This window comes from Myotis brandtii, unplaced genomic scaffold (assembly GCF_000412655.1).
Source record: "Myotis brandtii unplaced genomic scaffold, ASM41265v1 scaffold624, whole genome shotgun sequence".
Classification (NCBI taxonomy): domain Eukaryota; kingdom Metazoa; phylum Chordata; class Mammalia; order Chiroptera; family Vespertilionidae; genus Myotis; species Myotis brandtii.
In genome coordinates, this window is record NW_005370385.1 from 656,517 (window position 1) to 683,907 (window position 27,391).

General features: G+C 38.1%; 1 protein-coding gene across 4 annotated transcripts in view; it reads left to right on the forward strand.

Moving 5' to 3' along the window:
- The window catches only part of KMT2C (lysine (K)-specific methyltransferase 2C), a 253,697-nt gene that overhangs the window by 124,249 nt on the left and 102,057 nt on the right, over positions 1–27,391 (forward strand). For 2 of the 4 annotated variants that reach the window (XM_014528208.1, XM_014528209.1), the window contains exons 10-16: positions 6,107–6,278; positions 8,068–8,182; positions 19,098–19,267; positions 19,716–19,870; positions 21,156–21,269; positions 22,305–22,382; positions 23,984–24,693. In XM_014528208.1, coding sequence (XP_014383694.1) covers positions 6,107–6,278; positions 8,068–8,182; positions 19,098–19,267; positions 19,716–19,870; positions 21,156–21,269; positions 22,305–22,382; positions 23,984–24,693 — 1,514 coding nt within the window. The remainder of the gene's footprint in view (positions 1–6,106; positions 6,279–8,067; positions 8,183–19,097; positions 19,268–19,715; positions 19,871–21,155; positions 21,270–22,304; positions 22,383–23,983; positions 24,694–27,391) is intronic. The other 2 variants (XM_014528207.1, XM_005880067.2) reach the window with 1 other exon arrangement.

A 27,391-nucleotide genomic window follows, 5' to 3' on the forward strand; every position in this document is an offset into this window, starting at 1 on the left:
CATAGCAATATGACAAGAATTCACTTGATTCTGAGACTGTATGTATACTACATACTACAGTGTTAACATTGTCTCCAAGTAGCTGCCTTGTAGTGTAAGAAACAAATCCCACAGGGCAATTTTTTATAACAGACCTCAAAATAAGCTAGTGGTATAAAATCAAAGCCCAACCGAGGATAGGCAATTTCTTGGGGATTTTGCAAAATTCAGTCTAAACACATAACTTCCTGACCATCCGTCTTAATTCAAGAATATAGAGAATATTGGAGATATAATGTATTTCTATAATATACAAGACTATGCATTAGTCTTCATAAAATCTTTCTAGTTGTTATAATTGTGTGTCATAGCACAAAGTACGTAACTTTTATGTCTCAAAAATGGGGGATAAGTGAAAAGACACTAGTCAGTGAATATCATGTGGCATCGGACCTTGTCTATATTAATTGCTTTACAGAAAGGTAGTGATTTTAGTTCTTATCTAAGGCTCAAGTTATATGTGTACATTGAATACTGATGGCTAAGTGTAGAGCAATATGTTAGAGTGATAGTTAGCTGAATTAGGAGAAAGATTGACATTTTGTATGGAAGTTGACAAATCTAACAAAGACACGGACACCATTAGAAAGAAATCCCAACGAAGACAGGGTCAGCGAGCAAGGCCAGGACTTTGAGTAGAAAGCAGTTGCAGGGTGCTCTGTGTCATGGATAGATGCTGGCCATACCTCCAGCATTATTGTCCTGATGATGATGTACATGAACCTTGTCTGGAAATTTCCCACTGAATGCTTGTCGTGGAGACACGGCCAGCTTGCTTCCTGAGGAGTATGCTGCCTCCTAGGGAAAGCTGAACGCAGGGAGCCAGCCATGCAGGAGCAGTGGGGAGAGCATTCAGGCAGATGGAGCAACACTGCACAGGCCTGAGGAAAGAGCTTGGCATAGCTGTGGACAGTCGCTGGTCATTGTGCCTGTACCATAGTGTCTTCTAGGTGGATAGTAAAGGCAACACCCTGATGAACACAGGCTGGGTCACACAGGGCAGGGTTTGGTGTGATTCTGTCTGCAGTGTGACCCTTTGCAGGGTTTAAGTGTGGGAATGCTCTCTCTCTCTCTCTCTCTCTCTCGCTCTCTCTCTCTCGCTCTCTCTCTTTCCCTCTCTCTATGTCGTCTCCCCTCTCCAGTGTATTTATTGCCACCACTCAGCTTTTCACTCCTTTACTTCTGTTAAGCTTTTAACTCCAGACTTCATTTCTTGGTAGTGCTTGTATTTCTGGACACCAAGTCCTACTGCTTTGCTGTTATCCTACATTCTGTCAGTCCCCTGACCTTTCTTTCTTACCTACTTGCCTACCTACCATAAGGGCCAGCCTCTCTGGGCAGCATCCATGATTTACGTTTTCTTTCTAGAGACGCCCCATGGTAGGCCAGCCACCTGGCACAGTGTTCTGCCAGCAGTGACGGCGTCGATGGTTGGTGCTGTCGTGCCAGCAGAAGCCATGCTGATGTAGTCCTTCTTAAACTGATGCTATCTGACATCACTTTGACATTTCTCACTCTTTATTTATACCAGCGCATTTATTCTTACGTGCTTCTAGATACTGGTAAGCAGTATAGTCTCACCTCCCAACTTGACCAAGGTGAAGGATCCATGATAAGCTCCCTTCTACTTTGAGCTCATTGTTTTTGCCTTTTCCTCCATCTCTTTTCTTGTCACAACTGTCACTTAGGAAGTGACCTTGTCCGAAGTTTATCTTTCTGCTTCTCCTGCTCTTCCTCCTCCCCCCAGTCATTTACCTTCCTCATTCCATGCCTGTGCTGGCACTTTCTGCGTTTGTACATGCTCAGATGTTCTCCACCTTCTTTGCCCTCCCACTGGGAGTCTGTGTTGAGGAGGAGTGAAGAGCGTGGCCGTTGGAGCCACACTGACCTGGACTTCACTCTTGTCCTCTCAAATTAACTTCAGTCTTACACCCAATTTCTTCTGCTTTCTAGCTGCTTAAAGAAAAATCTCACATAGTTATTGGATTATTGCTTCAAACTTAATGTCTCTGGGGTGTGCAGACACATATGTATGTCTGTGTACATATACTTACATGAGACAAGACGCTTAAGCTGCCCAGTAATATTATCTTCTTATGCATGATCTGTAATAGGCAGTGCTAGGGTTTCTGCATGTATCTTCTCCAGGATTGGGCAGTGGTTGGAATGAACTCTATTTCTTTATGTAGCACTTTTTTGCTGTTATTATTTTTTTATGTCATAAAGTAAATGTTTCTGGACCCAGTGTATCCTGTGGATGTTTTCTTAGTTTAATTTACTACTAATGACCCACACTAATCAAATAATATGACAGCATTGTCATTAAGAAACTGCTGGAATCTATAATAGAATGAAGAAGTTATCTCTGCCATTGTGACACACATGTATCTAGGTGCCAAATGGGCTTTGCTATATAAAATAGCGCTCACTGTGTAACAGAAATATCATGTGAGCAACAGAAGTAATTGTCATTTTTCTAGTAGTCATGTTAACCAGTATATACAAAATAGTAATATTTCAACATGTAATCAATAAAAAATATTTAAGATATTACACATTTCCCCCTAATATATTTTTGGAATCCAGGGTGTGTTTTATATGTGCAGATCATCTCAATTTGGACTGGTTGAATTTCATTTGCTTTGTAGCCACATTGGCTGGTGGCTGACATGGTAAGTGGAAGTGTCAGAGTCAAACTCTAGGAAGTTCCACGGAAGCATTTTGGACAGTATTCCTGGCAAATTACAATAGAAAGATGAATTGAGTATCTGATCATCAGAGTCCAGTACTTGCCCCAATTTCTGTATGTTCTGAGGGCAGCAAATAGATCTAAGACTAGTTTTTAAATGTCCATAGCTTGAATGAGTAAATATTGGCATTCCATTTCAGTATTAAGAAAAACAATTCAGCCCTAACCAGTTTGGCTCAGTGGATAGAGAGTCGGCCTGCAGACTGAAGGGTCCCAGGCTCGATTCTGGTCAAGGGCATGTACCTTGGTTGCGGGCGCATCCCCAGTAGGGGGTGTTCAGGAGGCAGCTGATCGATGTTTCTGTCCCATCGATGTTTCTGGCTCTCTGTCCCTCTCCCTTCCGCTCTGTAAAAAATCAATAAAATATATTTAAAAAAGAAAAAACAATTCACCGTTACAAAAAATGAACTAATTTATAACATTTCCATTTTTAAATTAATGCCTATCAATCAAAGATTCTTTTAAAAGTGACTTTAGAAGCAAGTTATTTACTTAAACTATATATTTAATAAGACTTTGTTTGTGTTAGGCAGTTGAGGATTCAAAGTCTTAAAGACAAGGTCCCTGCCCTTCAAGGGAGCACAGTATCGTGTTATAATTACTTATAGAGCAGTTTCTTCTAAGCATATGGAGAAAAGAATATTCAACAACTATGCACATAGTTGCTTAGGAGTGGTAATATTTCATATTTGGGGACAGTGAGCAGAGTTTGGAAGGTCTCTTTGGGATGGGCTCGGGGCACAACAAGGGAACCACATTTCATGCAGAGGGAATAGAAGGTGTCCAAGTACACGGCACTGAGCAACAGCATATGTCATGTGCACAGCAAACTGCTTGACGTGATCAGGAATTGGTGAGTGGTCCTGAGAGTCAGTTGGAAAGGGAGGAAATGGTTTTTTGTTTTGTGTTTTTCTTTTTTGCCTCATACTAGAAAGTTTTTATTTTTTCACTTTTAGGTGAAAAAGGAAGTACTGGTGCAGTTTTAGTTTCAGCAGGGCATAACCAGTTAGATGCATAGTTGGATTATTTAGGGAGCAGATCAGAACCATACACAGGGATTCCATTCAGAACGCATTGCATTGACCACAGCAGGGAGTGCAAGGACCCAGCTGTACAAATAGAAGGACAGGGACAGGGAAAGTTGGCTCAACAAGAGTTGGTGTGCAGTGGCTGTGTTGGGTCAGGAAAGAGTTAAAGGGTCAACAGTGATACTAATGCTGGTTGAGAGAAGAGGGAGGGGGGGTTAGATTTTAAAAATGTTTTATTTTAGAGGCATTGAGTGCATATTTTTAGAACATCTGGCTATTGAGGTTCAGGAAGACTTGCAAAGAGTGTGTTGGGGTTTAGAAAGAAGTTTGGGGCTGGCGATATCCATTGGGGAATTGGAATTGTGGGAGTTGATGTGATCACAAAGAGAAGGCATGGGGAATTAGAAAAGAAAGAACAGGATGCAATCCTACCATTTAGAGGGGGAGAGGCACAAAAGCCAACCCAGGAGGAAGAGATGGAGGCATGGGGACCTTACGGAGAAACAGGAGAAGGAGGCCTTCCTAGAAGCCAAGGGAAGAGAAATCTTACTTCAGGGTGGGACTTAGTTAGTAATATAAATGCTGCAAAGTGCAAATAAGGTAAGGTCCAAAAAGTGACCCTGGGAGCTCACAGGTCATTGGTAGCCTCATTAAAGTAGCTTCAGATGAATGGTGGGTGTGGAGCCACCAGGGGGTCCAGCTTGGGGGCCAGGTACATCTCAGTCCCAGGGCCCATTTGTGTGCTGCCCTCAGGCTACAAATGGCTTTTTACCATTTTAAAAGGACTCTAAAATAAAAACAAAAAGTTTCCACACCAGAGACTTCTATGGCCTTACAAAACCAGTTTGCTGACTGGTATAAGGAAATGGAATAGATTATTACTCGGTTTCAAGATGCTGACTGGGAAAGAAAGAAGGTAGAAAGCGCTTATAGTCAGAGAGGACTGATGAAACCTTCAAAATACAAAAAAGAAAAAAAATTATATATACGATTTAAAACAATCCTAGGTAATCAGCTAATCAGACCATTTAGTTGAGGCCCTAAGTGTCCGATATAGGCATAATTGTGTGTGTGTGAGAGGGGGGGGGGGGCACAGATTCGTGCACCGGGGGGGTTTCTCAGCCGGGCCTGCAGGGATTGGGCTGAAACTGGCTCTCCGATATCCCCTGAGGGGTCCCGGATTGCAAGAGGACACAGGCCAGGCCGAGGAACCTCACCAGTGCACGGTCGGGCTGGGGAGAGACCGTGGGAGGGCTCCAGGGTGTGTCCATCCCGTCTAGCCCAGTTCTGATAGGCTGGACCCCAGCAGCAAGCTAACCTACCAATTGGAGCACCTGCCCCTCTGGTGGTCAGTGCATGTCATAGCAACTGATCGAATGAACTGTCGGACACAGCATATTAGGCTTTTATTATGTAGGATATATCTATATCTATCTATATATCAAATTGGTATGATTTTAGAAAACATTCCTTATTTTGTAATGTGAATGAGTTTATGTACTTGGCAAGGCAGTTTATTCTTACAGTTATTTTTTTGTTTTAGTGGTAAAAGAACTGTTAAAAAGCAACATTTCTTTTGATCCACATTTAGGAGATAGATGATGTCCATAATTATATAGAATTTAATGCTTTTTAAAACAGCTTGCCATTAATATAGATGAATATCGAAATAGTGAATGAAGTATTGTATTTGGGTATGAATGTGTAGCTTCCATCTATAATGTTCTCCCTCATACAATATTTTTCAGTATTAAAAAAACTTATTTGATTTAAATAAAAATTAGTCTGTTTATGCTTAAGATGCATCTTAATCTAATGGATATTAACATTTCTTATTTTTTTGTCTCTTATTTTGTTAATTTCAGAACATTTAATATCCAAATAAAATGTTTTTTGTTTTTTTGTTGTTGTTTTTTTACACTACCAATGTCTCAGTTGATACTTTCCTGGTTTGGTTCTTCCAGCAGCATATATGAAGCATTAAGTAGGCACCCAGCATTGTCACTGGTACTAGGGATGTAAGACTACATCAGAACTGCTTGGTCTCAAGTACATATAGGCACAAATTGTAAAACCAGATGATTAAACTGAATGTGATTACATTTAGATTAAATATATTGCATTGTTTCTATGGAGACCATATTCTGATTGGATATCACTTCAATGTGGATAACTTAAAGTGTCTGAAAGATTTACCATGCAAATTCCCTTAAAGTGATTTTTAAACTGTAAAGTCAGAAAATTATCAAATTCTTATACAACAATTTCATTGTTTTACTGTTAATTATAGCAAAGGAAGATGCAAACTGTGCAGTGTGCGACAGCCCGGGAGACCTGTTAGATCAGTTCTTTTGTACTACTTGTGGTCAGCACTATCATGGAATGTGCCTGGATATAGCGGTTACTCCATTAAAACGTGCAGGTTGGCAATGTCCTGAGTGCAAAGTGTGCCAGAACTGCAAGTAAGTTTTAATTTCAACTCACAGGTGTGTATTGAGTTTGTGAGAGACCCTATTTGTAGGTCCAAGAGGTTTGTGTGATGTGCTAAAGGTTGTTCAGACTGCAGCTATATTCATTCACATCGCCTTCATCATGTCTTAATTTAAGAAATAAATGCTAGGTGTGTATTAACATTTATGTTACTTTGAAACAAAGGCTACACAAAAGTAATTTTAATAATTTAAATTCCTCTGGTTGCCTAAAAAGCTAATTTAAATTTGCCAACAATTTTTTTAAATGAGTAATATTAACAATTTAAAATAAATATTAGAAAACTAAAGCAACTTCTTTAGAGGGAGACCGGGGAGGGGATTTAATAGGAAAATAAACATAACTACTCAAAGTGAGTCATCTTCCTTTCCAGGAAGAACAATTAAACTAAGATCATTGTTTTTTAAAAAAATCTGTATCTCTCTGAAAGACAGTTATGGTCAGTAGATCCTAGTCACCATAATACTGAAACAGAGTATCGTATGGCATTTAAACATTTGCAATGGGGTGATCTTTTCCTATTTGTTCTATTCCATCCTTCGGTCATTTCTCCAGTCTTTTCTGTGACTGATTTTCCTCATGCTACTAATTAGCATGATAGATTGGGGATGTTACCTGCATCTACAGCAGTCTTTAAATTATTTACAAGCTGAGGACTTTTTTAACTAGGAGAAATTATGCCCACCAGTCTGTTTTATTCATAATTTAATTTCTTAACAAAGCATCAGTATCTCAGAATTATGTGGAATAAGTAGGACCAAATGCTGTTATATTTTGGTAAAAATTAAAGAAAATATCAATAAACATTTATTTGGTACCTTGTATCTGTGCCTGGTTTCTTGGGAGGGAATATGAGAACTTGAAGAAAGAGTGCTTTTCCTATGGGATCTTTCCATGTAGCTGAAGAGATAAAATATGCAATTTTATATGTAGAATTTGTTAAGCTAAATAAGAAATAACTGGAGACCAACTAACCCATCTTCCGTTTTACTTCTATTTATCCCCAGGTTTAATTCAGCATTTCCTCTCTCCGCTCTTCTTGCATTCCCCAGGTTTTCTTTCCCCTCCTCTTGAGTTAAATTCTTAGTATCTGAGAGTGATTAATAGCCAAGAATCAAGGCAGATATTTATTTTTAGTACAGTTTTTAATAATTATAAGATTGTAATTCTTATACCTATTTATTTAGTACATACTGCTTAATGAGTATTCTAAGCTCTTCAACCAGAATTATATTTAATTCTCAGAGTAACCTTTGGTAATTATTCATATTTTATACCTGAAATCAAGAGAACTCAAGTCTAAGTTATTCAGGAGTCGCATAGCTAGAAAAACAGCAGTTGAATATAAAGATAGGTCTGATGCCAAATTTGATCCTCCTTTTATTATGACTGTGTTCACTGTTCTGAAGGGTGTTCCTTCAGCATCAACTATCAGTTATAGTTCCTTCCCAAGAGAGGATAGTAGGTGATACTTAAAGATCAGAGTCAGTCATCCTGCCTTAACCCCTCCTTCTCTGCGGAATCCCCAAATGACTAAAGCAGGTTCACCCTAGGTGAGCTTTCAGTAGGAAAAGCCTGTAGGGAGCTTGGGACGAATGCTGTCACATCTAGGTGTTGCCTTTGTCATTATCTGCACATGGACAAACAGACACTGAGGTGTTTATGAACTGGGCAATCCCAGAGTTGATTCTTTAGATGATTACTTATGTTACAAACATAAGTTTAAAGGTCAGGCATCATTAATGCTATCTTATTTTTTAGACAATCGGGAGAAGATAGCAAGATGCTAGTGTGTGATACGTGTGACAAAGGGTATCATACTTTTTGTCTTCAACCAGTTATGAAATCAGTACCAACCAATGGCTGGAAATGCAAAGTAAGTTGTTTATTTTTTTAAGAAAAATATCAGCATCTGTATGTTTTTTAAATATATAGAGCAGACAAACCGGATACTTACGCAAATTTATATACACTGCCATCAACTTTAAAATAAACAGCTCTATTGATGCATAATTGATATACAATAAACTGTACATATTTAAAGTCTATAATTTGACACATATATACCCTTATGAAACCATTATCACCTTCAAGATAATAAACATATTCATCTCCCTTAAAAGTTTCCTGGTGCCCCTGTGAGTCCCTCCAGCTATTCACCAATCACCACCCTTATCTTCCAGGCAATCTTCTTTCTTTTCACCGTACATTAGTTTGCATTTTCCAGAGTTTTATATAAAGAACATTATATGGTATATAATCTCTTTTTTGTTCTGGCTTTTAAACTCAGTATAATTATTTTGAGATTCACCCATATAGTTGCCAAGTAGTGGAGATACCATGATTTGTTTATTGAATTGCTGTTGGTGAACATTGGGGTTGTTTACAATTTCAGGCTGTTATAAAATGCTGCTGAATCTATTAATACGCATAGGTATTTATGGCTTGAAATTTTTTTGTAAATGATTTATCTTTAATCCTCCCAGAAAGTCTGAAATAGATAGTATCACCATATGAGGATACTGAAATGGAGATATATTTTTAAAATTTAAAATCCAGAGATAAAATACATTGACTTTCTATAGGGAAGTTTCTAGTGGTTTTACAGTGATTTTATGTATGTATGTTTGTAACACTTGTATTGAATATTTGGAATCATTATATATGCATAAGTATATGCATATTGTGCCTCCCCCATGGTGGTTTTAGTAAGTGATGATTGACTTAGATATTAATTTTTTTAGGTGTTGTTTAAAGTTTCTCTTGGATTTTAAGAGACAAGATCTATAGACATTTTTTCCATCACGTAAGATATTATGCTTGATAGTACATAGTACATATCATTATTGATCGTACATATCACATTACTAAATCATTTCCAGTTAACACAATCTGTCTTTCTGCATATTCTTTGAGTCAGTGATTCTCTGTTCTTCCATCTGTTTTGGTATTTGCTTCTTTATGACCCTGAGTGTTCCATGCTGATCTCTTTAAGCTTCCTGAGGTTCTGTCTCCATAAACCTATAGGTTGGCTGACAACTCTATTTATGGGGGGAGTTAGCATAGTATCAGGTAAACAAATTATTTGTCCATGGAAGCACAAAATATTTAAATATTTAAAGTAGAAGGTAAGAACAACTCCTTCATTTTTATTAATTTTTTAAATTTATTGGGGTGACATTGCTTAATAGGATCATATAGGTTTCAAGTGTACATTTTTCTATGATATAAGGCCTGTATATTGCACTGTGTGCCCACCTTTAATTCTCAACTGACTGACTTTTTTTTTTTTCCTGTTTAGGAGATATTTACAAAGACATTTACTGTGACCTTTCTTTGAATGTTCTCTAGACTGAGTCAATCATAAAAGTAGTTCACATGCTTCTTTTGAAATCTGTATAGTTTAACAAATTCTATTATGAGCTGGTGAGAGCCTCACTTGTTCAAGTTTACTGTTTTGTAAAGGCAGAATAGGAGCTAGAACTCAGGTCTCCTTAATGTCAGTGTAATGTTTCATCCTGTACATTATCCATCTCCCTGGGCTGTCATATTACAGGGCTTTGCTCTGTAGAATTATTAAGAAATATTGCTGAGTCTCATTTTCATGTTGTACTTGGATGTAGATGGTAAAAACCTGGAGACTCCAGTGCCTGCACTCCCCTCATGCTGAGGGTTTTAAAAATTATAATCTTAATTTTATAGAACAGACACGAAGCTAGGAATCAACTTCTTTTATCTACAGTAATTACAATGACTTTAAAAATAAAACTAAATAGAATTTATAGAGTAAATATTCATTTAATCTAACAAATAGTTTTGCATTGAAACAAAACAGCCAAGTCTCAGTTTAGTAGACAGATACTATCTCAGGTCCAGTTCAGCACATTAGGTTTCTTTGGCTTTAGTAATGTTGGTACTGAGAATGCTTTTGTATAGGTGTTTCTATAAAACAGTATTGATATGTGATGACTGTGTTTCCTGGTTCAGAGAAATGAGACCTCAGAAGGCCAGCAGGCAGCCCTTGAGCTTTAGATGTAATCAATGTCACTGGGTAGCTCTGAGCAGCTTTGTTCACAGGTGCACCATGGTGGGTACCGATCCAATGGTCGCTAAAATATGGAACAGCAGTTCCTCATTGTGAGTTACTGGCGTGCTGTTTGCGGGTGCAACTATTGCCACGTGCTGTGAATGGAGATAGAACCCTCTGCTACTCTGGATCTTCAGCTGAGGGCCGCGGTGCAGGCACCTGTGTCCGCCAAGCATCGCCTCCTTTGTACCGTGACTTTACTAGGTCAGATCTTGCCTCTTTCTGTCTGACAGCACTTGGGACTAACAGTGATAAACACAAGTGCTAAATGAAGGTATGAAGACCTGCATTGCAGCACCTTGCAGGCCAGTTAACATTTTATTAATTATTTTAGGGTAGCATTTCCCTGAAAAACTTGAAGTTCTCAGAAAACACATAGCCCTCCAAGAATTTGTGATCCCTCTGCAGCCTCCCATTCTTGTCCCATTGGCTCAGAAATGCGTTTCTGGACCCCTGTCCTGGCCCTTATATTTGCCCTCCCAGTCGGCTTGTGTAGGTTTCCCTTCCGCCAGTGGGGTGGCTGGGTGGCCGAGGTGGGCCCTGGATCCCAGGCCCGGGGGAGGCTTCCAGGCGGAGGCTCCTTCCGGAGATGGAGAGGTGTGGAGGCCTGAGGGAGGGATCGAGGCGCTGGCCCGCGGGGGTAGGGGTATTTTGTCCTCCGGGGGCGGGGTCCTGTCTAGGGGGACGAGCCCGCCGGGAGAATCCCGGGATGGAGTGCGGGAGAGGGAGAGGGAGGAGGCGCAGAGCGAGCCAAGCACCTGCGCCGCACCCCCGGGCCAGGTGAGGATCGGCGCCTGGACCTGGCCGCAACTCCCCTGTTCTCTGGCCGTGGGCGGCGGGGGGGAGTTCCGTGGGTGGGCACTGGAGGGGAGGGAGGGGTCGTCTCCATTTAACTGCCCTCCGGTGCGCCCTGGGAGGGAGGGGCTGCGGCCTCCCGTCGGCGATTCCGGGCCCGGCGTCTGCTGAACGCGGTGGTGTGGTTGGTTCTCCGGCTGGATTGCCGTCCATGGGGAACCTGCTGTCGGACAGACATGTACGTTCGCACTTGGTCTCCGCCGCCGCGCCTCTGCTTGCCTCCTCCTTTCTCCGAACTAGGAAGCTGAATCGTAATTTGTTTTCTTCGCTTTTTCAAAGGAAAAGGATATGTAACTATAAATTTACCTTGAGTTATAGTTTTAGCTGTCCCCAAAGTCGTTATAATTTTAAGCTTATCTGTATTTATATACATTTGACCTAATTTATTTTTAAGGTGTGCTTTAAGCATGTTCATTTCTGCCCTAATTGTATTTAATCAGATAGTTTAACCAGTGTGCTTTTTTTTGGCAAATATTTTGATACTTGAAATAGTGACTTTTTAAGGTGTAATATTTGTTTTTAATTTCATTTCAGTCCTTATTTTTTGGTTAGCTGATTCAACAGCATATAAGGATGTATATAAAATTGACTTCTATACTTTTTCATATCAATTTCTCCTTGTATTTTACTTTTTTTTAAAAAAAAAAAAACTTATTTTGTGGCTGTTATTGAGCAAGTAGGTCAGGCCATTCATTATTGATACATATATTATGCCTTTTATCGGTGTAAAACTGCCTGTGTAACACTTGTATTTTTCACCAGATACTTTGCTTGACAATATGGCCACAGGGGGTTTTAGTTTACCAATTGAATGATCTTTTCACATCTTTTTTATTTTGGACCCTTTGTTGAAATTTTAAATGTTTCTTCTGAAAGGTTTAATAGAGCTAACTATTTGAGATTAATGGTTGTGATTGAGATGCTTGACTATTTTAAGACAAACTAGTTCTATTTCCTGCAATGATTTGCAATTCAGAATCTTATTTTATGAATGTTAAATTATGTTGAAAGTATTTTTTTTCTTCTCTCACATCCCATTGAATGAGAATTCTTTCTTTTTCTCTTTATCTTGGTTAAGTTAACTCAGACTAATATAAACTTTGTCACCTTTTCTTTGCAAAAAAATAAATGAAATACATATATATATGTGTGTGTGTGTGTGTGTGTGTGTGTGTGTGTCCTCTATAAATTCCAGTCTCATTTCGCCTTTAATCTTTTGTCATCCTTGTTGTTCTCTAAAAGAGAATTGTAAATTTTTTGAAATACTATATCTGAAAGAATACTGTTGTCTTCAGACTACCACTTGAATTTGGTTTGGTATAATTTTGTGTTAAATCTTTTTCTTTTTTATACTTTGGAAACTATCCTATCCCCCCACCCCCCCAAGAGTTTTTTCAGCTTATCACAGAAGAAAAATTTTAATATTTTCTTTATCTCTTTTTTTAAGTTACCTAGCTATAATCCTTTTTGTGTGTGTGTGTGTGTGTGCTTAAAAGAGTTAGGATCTTTTTGTTGTTGTTCTCATTTCTTTGTATTTGCTTCCAGGATGCATCTGTGGTTCTACACTAATTAGTGTAGCTTTCAGTCTCCAGGTCTAGAGAAGTGTTGGCTAACTTTGCCTTTAAAACAAACTATCTTTTTAATATTCTCTTTAATACTATTTAGTAACATCTAGATAATTTTGTTTCCTGCTCTTACTTCATTATCTTCTTTGTCATGGTTTTCATTATCTTGGAAAATGTCTTCAGAATTTCAGGTTTATTTCCCAAGGTTGTTCTCAGAATTCCCTTTGTCCTGGTCTCTTACTAATTTGCTCTCTGTCATATTCTGCTGGTCTTTTTCTCAGTGACAGAATATAACCATGCTGGGAATTGGATTGGATAGTTGTGTTTAAAAAAAAAAAAATCTGTTCTATGGAGTTATTATAGTGTGGATAAAAGGTTAGGTTGTGGTGTCAAATATCAGCTTTTCTGGTTACTAAATGCAAGATTTTGGGCAATTATTCAACTTTCCTGAGCCAGTTTTCCTCATGTAGAGAATGTTAATAGGACTTAGCTCACAGGGGTGTTGGATTTAGGGAGATGTGCCTATAAAGTGGCCAGCGTAATGCCTAAAATGAGTATCCAGGTACCCATGGAATCTGCATGGAGCTTTTTGTAGTAGGAAGGCTTATCCTCTGAGCAGTCTGAAGAATGATCCTCTCCTGTTAAATTCTTCCATGCATCTCCATGATCTTTAGTCAGAATTTAACATTTGGAGGCCTGGTACCTGCCCACACTGTGCGTCAGAGATGGAGACACTGGGGCCTTCACAGGCCTTCAGGGCAGTGAGGCTGCTTGCTGGAGTGAGGGTGATCTTGTCAGGAACTTTGCTGTAGACCAGTCATTTGTCAGGTAGGTTTCTTTTCCCTGTTTCTCTTTCAAGAATGCTTGCGTGTTGGTATATTATACATTTAAAGAATTTTTTATTTGAAAATAATTTCAAACTTTAAAAGTTTGAAAAATAAAAATACCCATATGCCATTTATCTAGATTCACCTATGGTTGGGGTTTCAGTGTCATCATCTTTGCCCTTTCTCTCTACTCTCTTCTCCCTCCTTACCAACACTCCTCCCCCCAATATTTTTTTTTTGCCTGAACCATTTGAGGGTAAGTTACATACACTGTGTTTCCTTTACCCCTAAATACTTAAGTGTGTATTTCCTAATAATAGGGATATTCTTACATAATCAACACTGTTCCCTACTTCATACGTTCACATTAGTGTAGTATTTTCATCCAATCTACCATCCATGTTTCAATTTGTCACTTAATCTAAGGTCCCACATAACATTTTCTCCCTTCCCAAGCAAGGGTCCAAGATCTAGTCTGGGTTAGGTATCCCATTTAGTTGTGTCTCTTTTGATTCCTTTAATCTGGAAAATTTCCCAAGCTCTTCTTTGTGTTTTTTAGATTGACATTTTTGAAGAATAGTTTTCTCCCACATACCTGTTTGTTTTTCCCAAATAGAACTTTCTTCATTTTGTCTTTGTATTTCCTCATGATTATGCAGAGTTAGGCATTCTTGGCCCAAATACTGCAAAGGTGATGAGTGCCCTTCTCGGGTGTCACAGCCTGAGCACCTCACGCTCATGTCTCCTCATAGGTGATGTCAATCTGATAATCCGGTCAGGCTGCCAGCAGATTTCTCCCGTTTTCTTTTCTCCCGTGTATCGAGTAAAGCCTTGTGAGGAGACACTCTTTTTTTTTTTTTATTAAAAAATATATTTTATTGATTTTTTACAGAGAGGAAGGGAGAGGGATAGAGAGCTAGAAACATCGATGAGAGAGAAACATCGATCAGCTGCCTCCTGCACACTCCCAAGGTATATGCCCATGACTGGAATTGAACCCGGGATCCTCGAGTCCGCAGGCCAACGCTCTATCCACTGAGCCAATCCGGTTAGGGCAGTGAGGAGACACTCTTAAGATCATGTGAATACCCTGCTCCTCATCAAAATTTCCACCAAGATTTTAGGACCCATTGCCTGATGCAGTTTTTACCCTTTGTTTGTAAAATAATGCTTTAATTAATTACTGTAGCTAATTTGTTTTGTGCTCAGATTGTCCCATATTTCCCTTTGGCAGCCTCCTAAAGCTGGGTCCCATGTCCTTGTGAGCAGCTCCTTAACATTTTGGCTAACAAGGTGTTCAAGTTCATCTTACACTTCTCGTGCCCCAGCCCTGGAATCGGCCATCTCCTCTAGCTCAGGAGCCTGTAGTGGAGAAGGGGCACTAGGTTTGCCCTTTCAGCAGATGGGTCAGGAATTAATGCATGTGGGCACTTCACATACATATGTACAAATACATGTACATACATAAACATAATTTTATACTCACATAATTTATAAATAATGGATGTACTCCAGTAACTCCAACGCCAATCCTTCCTACTGAGGTTTTTTGCCTTCTCCCATTCTTGCATGTCTGTTCTTCTGTAGTAAGAATCTGGGTCCCATCAACACCCACACATTTACTCAGTTGCTCACTGCAACAAAGAAACTTCAGTTGCTTTCAGTGATAGATTTTATTCCCCTTTTCTTATGATTTCCATTTTTAAAAGTATATAGAATACTAGCATGCCTTCAGAAGTTCTACTCAGAATTGTTATTTCCTCCTGAACCACTTCCACCACATTTACTAGCTTGCTCCCTGATTTGTCCTTCCTGTATTATTTTCCCTTTATACCGAAGGTAGCATATTATATGTGCTCTTTTGCACGTTGCTTTTTTCACTTAAAAAAAGTCTACAAATCACTTCATATCAGTTGATAGATTTCCCTCTTCCTTTTCCTCTCCCTTCCCCTCCCCCACTTTCTTATCTGCACCATAGTTTATTCAACCAATAGCCTATGCTTGGATATTTGGTAGTTTTCCATATTTACATAACAAATGGTTTTGAAGGCAGTAACTTTATGTTTAAGGTTTTTTGAATTTTTGAGAGAAGATTTCTAGACAAATTCCTAGAAGTGGAATTACTGACTCAGGGGTGAATGCTCAAGGAATTGACAGAGATAGTGTCAAATTTCTTCCCCAGGGGCTAATGGCAGTTCACATTACCACCAGAAAAGTAATGTGTGAAAGAACAACTTTTTCTATAGCCTGGCCAACAGAGTATCATGTTCAGCTTTTGAATTTTTGCCCATTTTATGGTGAAAAATGGTATCTCAATGTAGTTTAATTTTCATTTCTCTTTTGAGTGAAGTTGATAACTTTTTTATATGCGTAAGGGTAATTTTTACCTTCTTCTATATGAGTGTTGCCTATTATCCTTGAAGATTTTGATTTTTTTTTACCCCCCCCCCCCCCCTTTTTAATTTAAGTGTTCTTTATATATTGGGGATATAAGGCCTTTATCTGTGTTATATGATGCAAATATTTCCTTCCAGTTAGTTAATTTCCCTTTTCACTTTGCTAATGTTATTTTTTTGCCACACAATATAGCCAGATTTATCAATTTTCTATTACTTCTGGATTTTTTGAGTTAGAATCATCCTTCCTTACACTGAGGTTATAGAAGAGTTCTTTTTTTGTTGTTAATTCTCACCGAGGAATCCTCACTGAGGATATTTTTCCTATTGAATTTTAGAGAGAGTAGAAGGGAGGGAGAGAGAGAGAGAGACATCAATGTGAGAGAGACACATTGATTGGTTGCCTCCCACCCATGCTGTGACTGGAGCCAGGGATTGAGCCTACAACCAGGCCAGGGTACGTTCCCTTGACCAGAATTGAAGCCGAGACCCTTTAGTTTATGGGCCAACGCTCTAACCACTGAACAACCAGCTAGGGTGAAGAGTTCATATTTTCTTCCAGTTTTCGCATCACTTTATTTTTTACTTTTAGCTCTAGTCCATTTGGAGTTGCTGCTTGTGTATGATTTGAAGTATCATTTTCCAGTTGGCTATCCAGTTGCCCACAAACCAGACATTAAAAGACTCTCTTTGCCCCATCCACTTTGAGATTCCAGATTAGAGTTCTAGATTGAGTTGGGTTTTATTTTTGGAATTGCTAGTCTGTTCCATGGATCTTTCTGTTACCATCCTGTTTCAAGTCTAGAGGCTCTGTAGTGTGTGGAAGTATGGTCCCCCTTCAGAACCTTTTAATTTCATGTATTTCCTGGCTGTTCTTTTGTTTATTTTTCCTTATGAACTCTATGTCAACTTATCTAACTACATAAAAAAATCATTGGAGTTTTTATTGGGATCACTTTAAAATTTTGAATTGATTTAGGGGAGAAATGACATCTTGATGATAAGCCATCCTAACCATGAACAGGTATGTCTTTGCGTTTGTGCAGATCTAGTTAGGCGTCTTCAAATAGCGCTTGTAATTCTCTTTGTATAGGTTTTAGGCCTTTCTTTAGTTCATTCTTAAATATTTTATCCATTTTGTTGCTGTTATAAGTGAGATTTTCTCGTTTATTATACCTTTTAACTGGTTATTATTTGTGTGTATATTCTTTTGATTTATCATTGCTTGTTTTATATCATGCTACTTTCTTTTTTTTTTTAAATATATTTTATTGATTTTTTTACAGAGAGGAAGGGAGAGGGACAGAGAGCCAGAAACATCGATGAGAGAGAAACATCAGCTGCCTCTTGCACACCCCCCACCGGGGATGTGCCCGCAACCAAGGCACATGCCCTTGACCGGAATCGAACCTGGGACCCTTCAGTCCGCAGGCCAACGCTCTATCCACTGAGCCAAACCGGCTAGGGCTCATGCTACTTTCTTAAGTTCTTTTATATTGAATTTGTGATCAGTTCTCTAGGATTTTCAAATATATTATCTTGACATCTACAATACAGTTTTATTTCTTCTTATTACTCTACCTTGGTTTTTGTTTCAATGTTTACATTGAGTTCAGAATCATGTTAAATAGTAGTGAATAGAGTACACATCCTTGCTTCAGTGGGAATACCTCTAAGGTTCCCCCAGTTAAATAAAATGCTGGCTTTAGAGTTGATGTATGTATGTATATCACATTAAGGAAATACCCACCCATTTTTATTTTCTTAAGAGTTCTTTAATTGGGAATGGGTTTTGATTTTTTTCCAAAGGCTTTTCAGAATCTATTGAAATTATTCTCAGACCTAAGAATATGTTAAATTTTATTAATAGATTTTCTTTTTAAAAAATATGCTCTTATTGATTTTGATTTTTAAGAGAGAGAGATAGGAAGGGAGAAGGAGAGAGACAGACAGAAACATTGATGTGAGAAACATCAATTGGCTGCCTCCTGCATGCCACCTACCAGGGTTTGAGCCCACAACCTGGGCATGTGCCCTTACTGGAATCAACTGGCGACCTCTTGGTGCATGGGATGATGCTCAACAAACTTGAGCCACACCTGCCAGGCGGATTTCTAATATTTAACCATCCTTGTATTTCACCATCCTTGCATAAAATCCACTAGGATGTGGCTTATTATTTTCCTGTTTGGTACTGGAGTCTATTTGTAATATTATTCAGGATTTTTGCATTAATATTAGTGCATTCATATGATACCTGTAAGACTTCAGCAGATTTATGGCTCATGCTAGTTTCTCTTTTTTGGTGAGCAAGTGTTTCATGTCAACCCAGCAGCTCAAAAAGATACAGCTCCTTTTGTTGGTGTTTTAGATCAGAAAGCCACGGTAGGTACTGAGAGCCCAACAGTCTTGCGCCCAGGGCTTTAAGGCAGACTAACTCACAGGCACAAAGGAGGGTTTGGGCTGGCCTTCGCAGGCCTGGCACTTTGTAAAAAGCTCTATTTTGGAAAGAATAGTGCCATTCTGTTCAGAAAATAAGAGAAGCCATAGTTGGATTTTGATGCAGAGTGATTATTTTCACAATTTTAGACACCAGGTCATTTGGAATGGGTGGTGATAATTCTTTAGTGTGAATCCTTGTTTTTGGTGTCTAAGCTACCCATAGCAAATGGAGCACCCTAGCAGCACCAATTTGCATTCTGCAATGGGGGTTTAGCAGACGTATTCCACATAAGCTACTTCCTGATTCTGGAATATGCTCCTTTTTTTTTTTAAGTTGGAGTAGCTCTTGGGCTTTCCCCCTTTCTTATTTATGTTTACTTGGATGTCTCCATCCCCTATTTATATTTTCTTAGAGGTTTTAGCTCAAATTGAGTGATGTCTTATCAGAGGCTCAAAACAAATTGCTTTTTCAAAAATATATACCCTAAATTAGCATCATGAAAATGAAAGCTTAATGTATAATCTATGAATGTTTCATTGAGTTCCAAATGGTTTGTACAAGGACTGTAATACATATGCTTAACACTCTGGTTTTGTTTTCATTTCTCCTGGCGTTTAGAATTGCAGAATATGTGTAGAGTGTGGCACACGGTCTAGCTCTCAGTGGCACCACAATTGCCTGGTGTGTGACAGTTGTTACCAGCAGCAGGACAACTTGTGTCCTTTCTGCGGGAAGTGCTACAACCCAGAATTGCAGAAAGACATGCTTCACTGTAATATGTGCAAAAGGTAAGAAGACATTTGCCATTGAAGTGTTGTTAGTTCCTCTGTGTGATCGTTCTCTGCCATGTATCTGTGCTCTGAGCTTTATCACTCTAATGTTCCTTTTAGTACTGAGTGCTGCTGTAGGTGAAGTTAAGTCACATTTTCATGAATCTGAAAGGCGTAAGGAACTGAATGGGCAAAAGATAAGACCAGAAATGAGCATTAAGAGGGGGAACTGAAGAGGAAATAGTTTGACAATATGGAAGTAAAAGTATGTCAGCACCTCTCATGACATGCAGAAACGCCCATTCCTTAAATAGGTCCTTCCCCAGTTGCCAACCCCTATAACCTCTCTCTCTCTCATCCTCAACCTCTCCTTTGCCCAGTTTTTCAGCAGTTGCTTCTCTTTGCCCTACGTTATGAACTTGACTTTAAACTAGAACATTTTATTTAAAAATATTTATCACTGCAGGTGGATTCACTTAGAATGTGACAAACCAACGGATCAGGAACTGGACTCTCAGTTCAGAGAAGAGTATATCTGCACATACTGCAAACACTTAGCAGCAGCCGAGATGGATGCGCTGCAGCCAGGTGATGGTGTGGAGATGGCCGACATCACTGCAGGTACACTTGGGCCCAGCCAACCACCAGTATACTGCTTTAGTAATAATGAGTGACTTCTGTGTGCCAGGTCCCATCTTATTCTTAATTTCTCAGCCTTTAAATACACACGTGACCTTGATACCTGAGTCTGATGGCTGACATCTCATCTAGCTTCTCACAACTGTTCTCCTGATGTTCGAATCCAGGACTGTTGTGCTTTACTCCAAGCATATTCTTTGAGCCAACAGAGGTTCCTCCAGGTTTGGTAATAGGACTTAATTTGCGCTTCAAAATCTGGGTTATTTCACTCTAAACAAGTTTTAGTTTTATAATTTTGTTCTTAAATGTTAATTTTCACTTCTAGAGTCCCAAATTTTGCTCAGATATTTTAGTAGTGTACTATTAGCTATAAATATGATTACAAGATTCTCAGATGGTGAAGAAACAGACCTTCTTGCCATTGTTTTTCATTTTCATCAGTATGCGTGACAACCTCTATAAAAGTCTCTGTGTTATTATCTGCAAAGGGGTTAAATAGATGCATCTTAATTACTCATATTATTCCTGTATGCATCAGTATACAGTTGTGGAATATCCTTTTAAAATAATAAAATGTCAGTTACTTTTATTTTTTCTTCGTTGATTTCAGAGAGAGGAAGGGAGAGGGAGAGTGGGATAAAAATGAGAAAGAATTATTGATCGGCTGCCTCATACACACCCCCTACTGGGGATTGAGCCCACAACCCAGGCATGTGCCCTGACCAGAATCGAACCTTGGCCTCTTGGTTCATGGCTCGATGCTCAACCACTGAGCCACTCTGGCTGGGTACCAGTTACCTCTTAATTCATTATGCTATCCATATTTTTATTTTATTATTTATTTATTCAAAATATTTTTTATTCATTTCAGAGAGAAGGAAGAGGGAGAGAGAGATAGAAACATCAATGATGAGAGAGAATCATTGATTGGCTGCCTCCTGCATGCCCCAAAACTGGGGATCAAGCCTGTAACCCGGGCATATGCTCTGACCAGGAATTGAACTGTGTCTTCCTGGTTCATAGGTTGATGCTCAGCCACTGAGCCATGCTGGCCGGGCTACTTTCCATGTTTTAAAATATGTAAATATATGTTGGGTTCAAAATAGTAAAATACGAAGAAGAGTTTATGATATTTTTGGTGATAATTTACCCTCACTAAAGCAGCATAGTAACTGTTGACTTAGTTAACAACAACAACAACAACAGAACAAAAACAAAACCAGGAAAAGTCATTCTGAGCTAAAGAATAAATACATTTCTGTTACAGATTATAACAATGAAATGGAAGTGGAAGGCTCTGAAGACCCTGTGGTGTTTCTCGAGCAAGCAGTTACTAAAGATGCCCGCGGCCAAGAGTCTACACCTGGAATTGTTCCAGATGGTAAGAGTGTTTTCCATAATGAATAGAGCCTGTTTTCTGGAGAAAATGTGGGTACATTGAATATGTGAATGTCTGCTGAAATTTTAGTATCCTAAATAAAAATTAGCCAAGATATACATACTGCTTAGGAAACTGTTTAGAGAGGAGCTTTTAGTAAAATAACCTTAGACAGAAATCAATAGGGGAAAGGATACAGATATATTTGTAGTTGAGTTGTAATCTAGACTTGATCACAAATAAATTATTTGTTTAGGGATCAATTGATTTTCATTAAAAAGTGATCTATAATAATAAAAGCGTAATATGCTAATTAGACCAGAGGTCCTTCCCGAGGACCTTCTGGACAAAGCCACGGGGTGGGGGAGGTGTGAGCCCCTTGCACGAATTTTGTGCATCAGGCCTCTAGTTTGTAAAAAAAAAACCCCAAAATTTTTTATTTTCTACTTCTGAGTTATACTTGTTAATTACTAACTAGAGCCATTCCTGATTGTGAGATATTCCATGCTGAGATAATGAAAAATTTATTTTAGGTCATCTTAGCAATCCTATTGAGGGTTGTTTTAGTTATTTCAATTAAGCTTTTTGCAAAATTGATAATATTACTGTACTTGAGGATCTGAAATTAATGAGAGACCAGATTGAGGGATAAACTACTTTTTAAACTTAAATCTTGGGCTCATTTGATAGTTTGTGGTAGTTTATGTAAAATTTTGTATTTTATAGATTGAATATAATTATTGAGATTTTTCTGAGATTAACTTTATATTTAACAACTTATTAAAAGGTATGTAACGTAAAAAAAGTAAGACAAAAGGCTATCTATAACAATAAGTCTCATAGTGCATATTCAGAATCCTCATTCTTTTTCATACCCATCTTTACACCTTGCTTACTAAGAAATAGTAGCATGGTGTTTTGTGCTTATATTGGAAATTGGCCTTTGACCATAGGATAAAAATGTTAAGTTACTTGGAAAGAGCAGGGTTTGGGAAATTTGACTCCTTGCTGGAGATTCCACGCATGTGTTATTCCCAGCAGTTCTGATCCACGCTGGAGAACAGCAGAAGAGCAATCTGCCAGAAGGTGTGGACACACAGGGGCTTCTCACTTCAGGTAAGCAGCCTGTTCCTATGGTCTGTTTGCTCCCATTACAACCATAACCATGCCTGTATGGTTTCTATACAGATTGGTCATTGGCGATTGACTTTCAAAATTAATCATCCCAAATAATTATTTACTACTGCTTACATTCTCTAAAAAGAATTGCTAAATCAAGTGTTCATTATTTAGGCAAGTTAAAATCATTGTATTAAACTAGCTGACTATAATTGAACTGTGTGTTTATATTTCTATCTTAATACTTCCTAGCATAGAACAGAAGGAATATATTTGTGGTCTCTACATGTGTCACATAGGTTCCTCTTTGCCAGTGTGACTTGAGGCTGTTGGTCTTCTGTTAGCATATGACTTAGGCTTCCTATAGCATTACGATAAGGTTTTTTCATTTGAGTCACTCAAATAATGGTACTTTTGGTTTTAAACCCTTAAGCATTTACTCTTCATGTGTGTTTAATTTTGTATTAAGTATTTTTGAAGGATTTTTGTGTTTAAAAATACTAGGTACAGTTCTGGCTGGTTTTTCTCAGTGGATAGAGCATTGGCCTGCAGACTGAAGGGTCCTGGGTTTGATTCTGGTCAAGGGCATATGCCCAGGTTGTGGGCTTGATCCACAATGGGGTGCGGGCAGGAGGCAGTCAAATCAGTGATTCTCTCTCATTGATGTTTCTGTCCCTCTCTCCCTCTTCTGCTCTAAATCAATAAAAATATATTAAAAATTAACTTTAAAAAAGGTGCAATCAGATTTATTTGATGTTTTTTCTTTATCCTCAACTATAGTTTTCCAATAAAGTGGAAATGAGAAGTGAGATTTCATTTTGATATAAGGATGTAGATAAATTTCATTCATCATGGTAAATCATAAAGGAGGAATTAGTGTGTTTGTTAATGTAACTTAGAAATTACCATGATGGTATTTGAAATACTAAGTGCTTTTTACTAAGTCAGTGGTCTTACTTGATAGGGCACTTAGGGCTCATGTTGGTTGGACCACTAAAGTTATTGTTAAGTAAGATTGGGTTAATGGTCCAACACACTAGTCCCCTGATTTAAAATTTACTAGTCAACAACTAGAAATATTTCTGATATATATAACACATGCCTTGAGTAGGTTAGCAGGTACAGCTGAGCAAAATCTTTTCTGGCTGTGGTCATTACACATTTGAGTCTACAGAGCGTTGTTTACATCTGGGTGCCTGCTGTCGCAGAATAGCCTTATATTCTGGACTAGTCTTCACTTTAACTTGGAGACCTTACATGACATCACTGAACTTCATGTCCTAGTTGTTAAATGAGTATAACTTCACCTACAAAGTTTTAAATAGTTTTGTAAGTGCTCAATTTATAAAACACCTATACATGTTATAGAAATTCTGTTTTAATATTCTTACCAGAAATACCTTACACCTTGGGGATCCTATTTTATGTAATGATTTTGTAGGTTTTCTGGTCTGATCTGCGATTAATCTGCCCAAGCCTATTATTTTTAAGCCACAAAGCTACAGACATATAAGACATTCATGTCTTACAACTACTCCTAGTTAGAAATTTAAAACTTCGTATGTACATTAACATAACAAATATTTCAACTTTTGTAGAATCATCTCAAGATAAAATGCATCCTGAATTGGAAAATCGGATTTCTCATGCAGTTGATAATGAAAAAGTGGAAATGTCTTCTAAAGTGATACATACTTGTGATGAAAATCAAAATGAAAACAAAATGGATGCGACGGGAACCGTCGACATCCTGGCTCACCCGGCCACTGCACAAGAGGAGCTGCAGTTGTTAGAGGAACCTCAAGTGGTGGCATCCACTGAGGAGTCCAGGCCTCCAAATTCAATCATTGACTCCGTCACCATTCCACCAGAAACCTTGGTGTCCCCCTGTGAGGAAAGTACTGTATGCCCTATGGAATGCTTAGCTGTAGAAAGGTTACAAGAAGAAACGGAAAAGAAAGTTAGTTCTGAATCTTCCACTGCCTTCACGGACCTTGAAACCACTCCTGCAGTTGAGAGTTGTGTGAAGGATGGTTTATGCCAAGACAAATCTATAAAATTACCGTCTGAGACGGAGTTATCGTTTCCATCGGCAGTGGACGTAAGCAAGGCCCATGCGTCTTCCTCTCCACCTCGTTCCTCGGACTTGCCTTCCCACGACATGCTGCACAGTTACCCTTCCGCGCTCAGTGCTTCTGTTGGAAACATCCTGCCAACCACTTACTTTTCAGTCACTCCAAAAATTGGCATGGGTAAACCAGCTATCACCAAAAGAAAATTTTCTCCTGGTAGACCCCGTTCTAAACAGGTAGGGTGATTTTAATGATGTTGATAAACCATGTTGGAGCATTTCTATAAAACAAGGTGTACGTGTGACTTTGGAGGGCAATATTTTTTGCCTTCAGGTTGAACTTAAGTAGTGTTACTTATGTAGTGTTAACTTAGGTATATTGGCCATTTAAAAAATTGCTGTTAATGAAGCAGTAAACTTGAAGTGATCTTATTTGGAATTTCAACTCATTTGTGATATATAAATGTAACCTATTTGATTACAGCTTCTAATAGAAAACACTTAAAAATTTTTTTTAAAGTTCTAGTTTGCAGTTGAAATAGAGCCCTTTAAAAGAAACAGTAAAGTTTTGGGTATAGTGCAGCTGACATTTCAACTTAGGACTTACATCAGTGGTTTCATGGAAAAATCTTAGAATGGTCTTATTGATCTTCAGGAAGTGAAGGGAGCTCCTTCTGAAATTGTTTTAGGTAATGTGGGCTCTACCTCTAGAGCAGTGGTTCTCAACCTTCCTAATGCCGTGACCCTTTAATACAGTTCCTCATGTTGTGGTGACCCCCAACCATAAAATTATTTTCGTTGCTACTTCATAACTGTAATTTTGCTACTGTTATGAATCGTCATGTAAATATCTGATATGCAGGATGTATTTTCATTGTTACAAATTGAACATAATTAAGGCATAGTGATTAATCACAAAAACAATATGTAATTATATATGTGTTTTCCGATGGTCTTAGGCAACTCCTGTGAAAGGGTCGTTCGACCCCCAAAGGGGTCGCGACCCACAGGTTGAGAACCGCTGCTCTAGAGGGTAAGTTCCAGTTCTTTTTAAGTGGCACATAAGCGAAACTACATGCAAAGTGAAGACACCATATCTAAGACTGATTTATTCTATAAAATCCTACTTAAGTTTTTATAAAACGGCCAGATAGCAAATAGTGCATAAGTGTTTAGTCAAAATGATAATTTGAATTTTCAAGTCTCATGACTTAAATTGATGAAAATTTTGACTTTTTATAGGATTAGTATCTTGGTCATTTATTTTGGAATTATAAGATCAGTAGCAAAACAAAATTGTATTTTATTTTAATGTGAGAATTAGTCTCCTCTAAATAAAGTCCAGATATATTTTTATTTTGTAAACATGGCACGTTACAGTTATAAACCAGGAGAGATTTTTATTCTCAAACCAGTTTTCCTGCCCCTTAGTCTTCTCTTGTTTTCGTTTTTTGTTGTTGTTGTTGTTTTTCTTGTCCTTTTTATTTCTTGAATAGATATATAGTAATTATGTAGTTTTGGCTCTGAAAAGATCTTAGCAATGGAAATTTGATTTCCACATTTAATTTTGGTCCAGATAATTTACATTCTTTAAGAATATAAATTCTTTACATTCTTTATTCATAAATAAATAAATACAGCATTTCTCCTTATTTAGAGACTTCTGTTCCAACTGAGAAACCGTTAGGATTATTTTTCTGTTGACTTATGTTCTGAACTTGTGTGTGTGTGTGTTTCCAGGTTTATCGCATTTATATGAGCCATGTCCCCATATTTACTATTGCTTCTCCTGTGTCCTCTTTTACCCCCCAGTCTGGTAGTGTCTTGCCTCCTATTTATCTCACTACTGCTTCATAATCTGCTGCTAATCTCATGAGTGTTTTGTTGGCCATGTTTTACCTCCCCCTTGTATTGGTTGTAGTTGGGCAGCAAACAGCCTCCATTGATGAGTTCTAGCTCTCTAATACACTGCCAAACTTGTGCAGAGATGCCTTGCCTAGAACAAGGTAGCACTTCCATTTTTTAAATCATTGCTTAGGTACTGGGATCATGTTACATGAACAGAAATGTGTCCAGCCTTATATTGGAAATCCATTATTCTATCACATGAATTTCTTTAATATCAGGCATTCCTGTGTTATATTTTTTATTTTATTTAGTGCTTATTTTGCATATTCTTGGCAGTGGAGACTGGCTATAAAATGAGATGGATTGTCATAGCAGTTATTGTGATATAAGCAAGATTCTTTGGTTTCCATATTTTTAAAATTTTATTGTTAATATCAGTGTCATTTCCGTATTTTGTTAAATGTCATTCGTTCTGTGGTCTTGACCAGTATAGTGAATACCATCCTACCCAGAGAATTGTGTTTCATCAGTTAAAATTCTGTCTCATAGTGGTCAAATCTTTATTTACCTTAACCATTTTCTAATAGTACATGAACTTTTCCAAGAGTTCACTTAGACATTAGATTAATTCTTTGATTAAATACCAAGAAAATCTATAAATTGTAAATTGATGTGACAGTTATTGCTTAGATGATTAAATGTTTTCTGGAGATGGAGTTACAGTGGAAGGTAAGCCTGTGCTGTGCAATAGAAATATGCAAGCCTTAGTCTAATTTCAATTTTTTGAGTAGTCCCAATTTAACCCAATATATTTTAGCATTTAATCTACATAAAAATTATTAATGAGATATTTTCCATTCACTTTTCAGGTTCAGTGTTCTAGCTCTGGTTTTAGACTAACTACATTAGAAGTGCTTCATAGCCTCATGACTAGTGGCTACCTTAATGCACAATGCACAGCAAAGCATTTTAATAACTGTGAAAATTTCAGTTCCAGAATTACTGATGAAATTAAAAGAAATACTAAACGAATTTAAAATTGATAAACCAAAGATTTTGCTATGCTTTCACTATTAAAAAAAATATA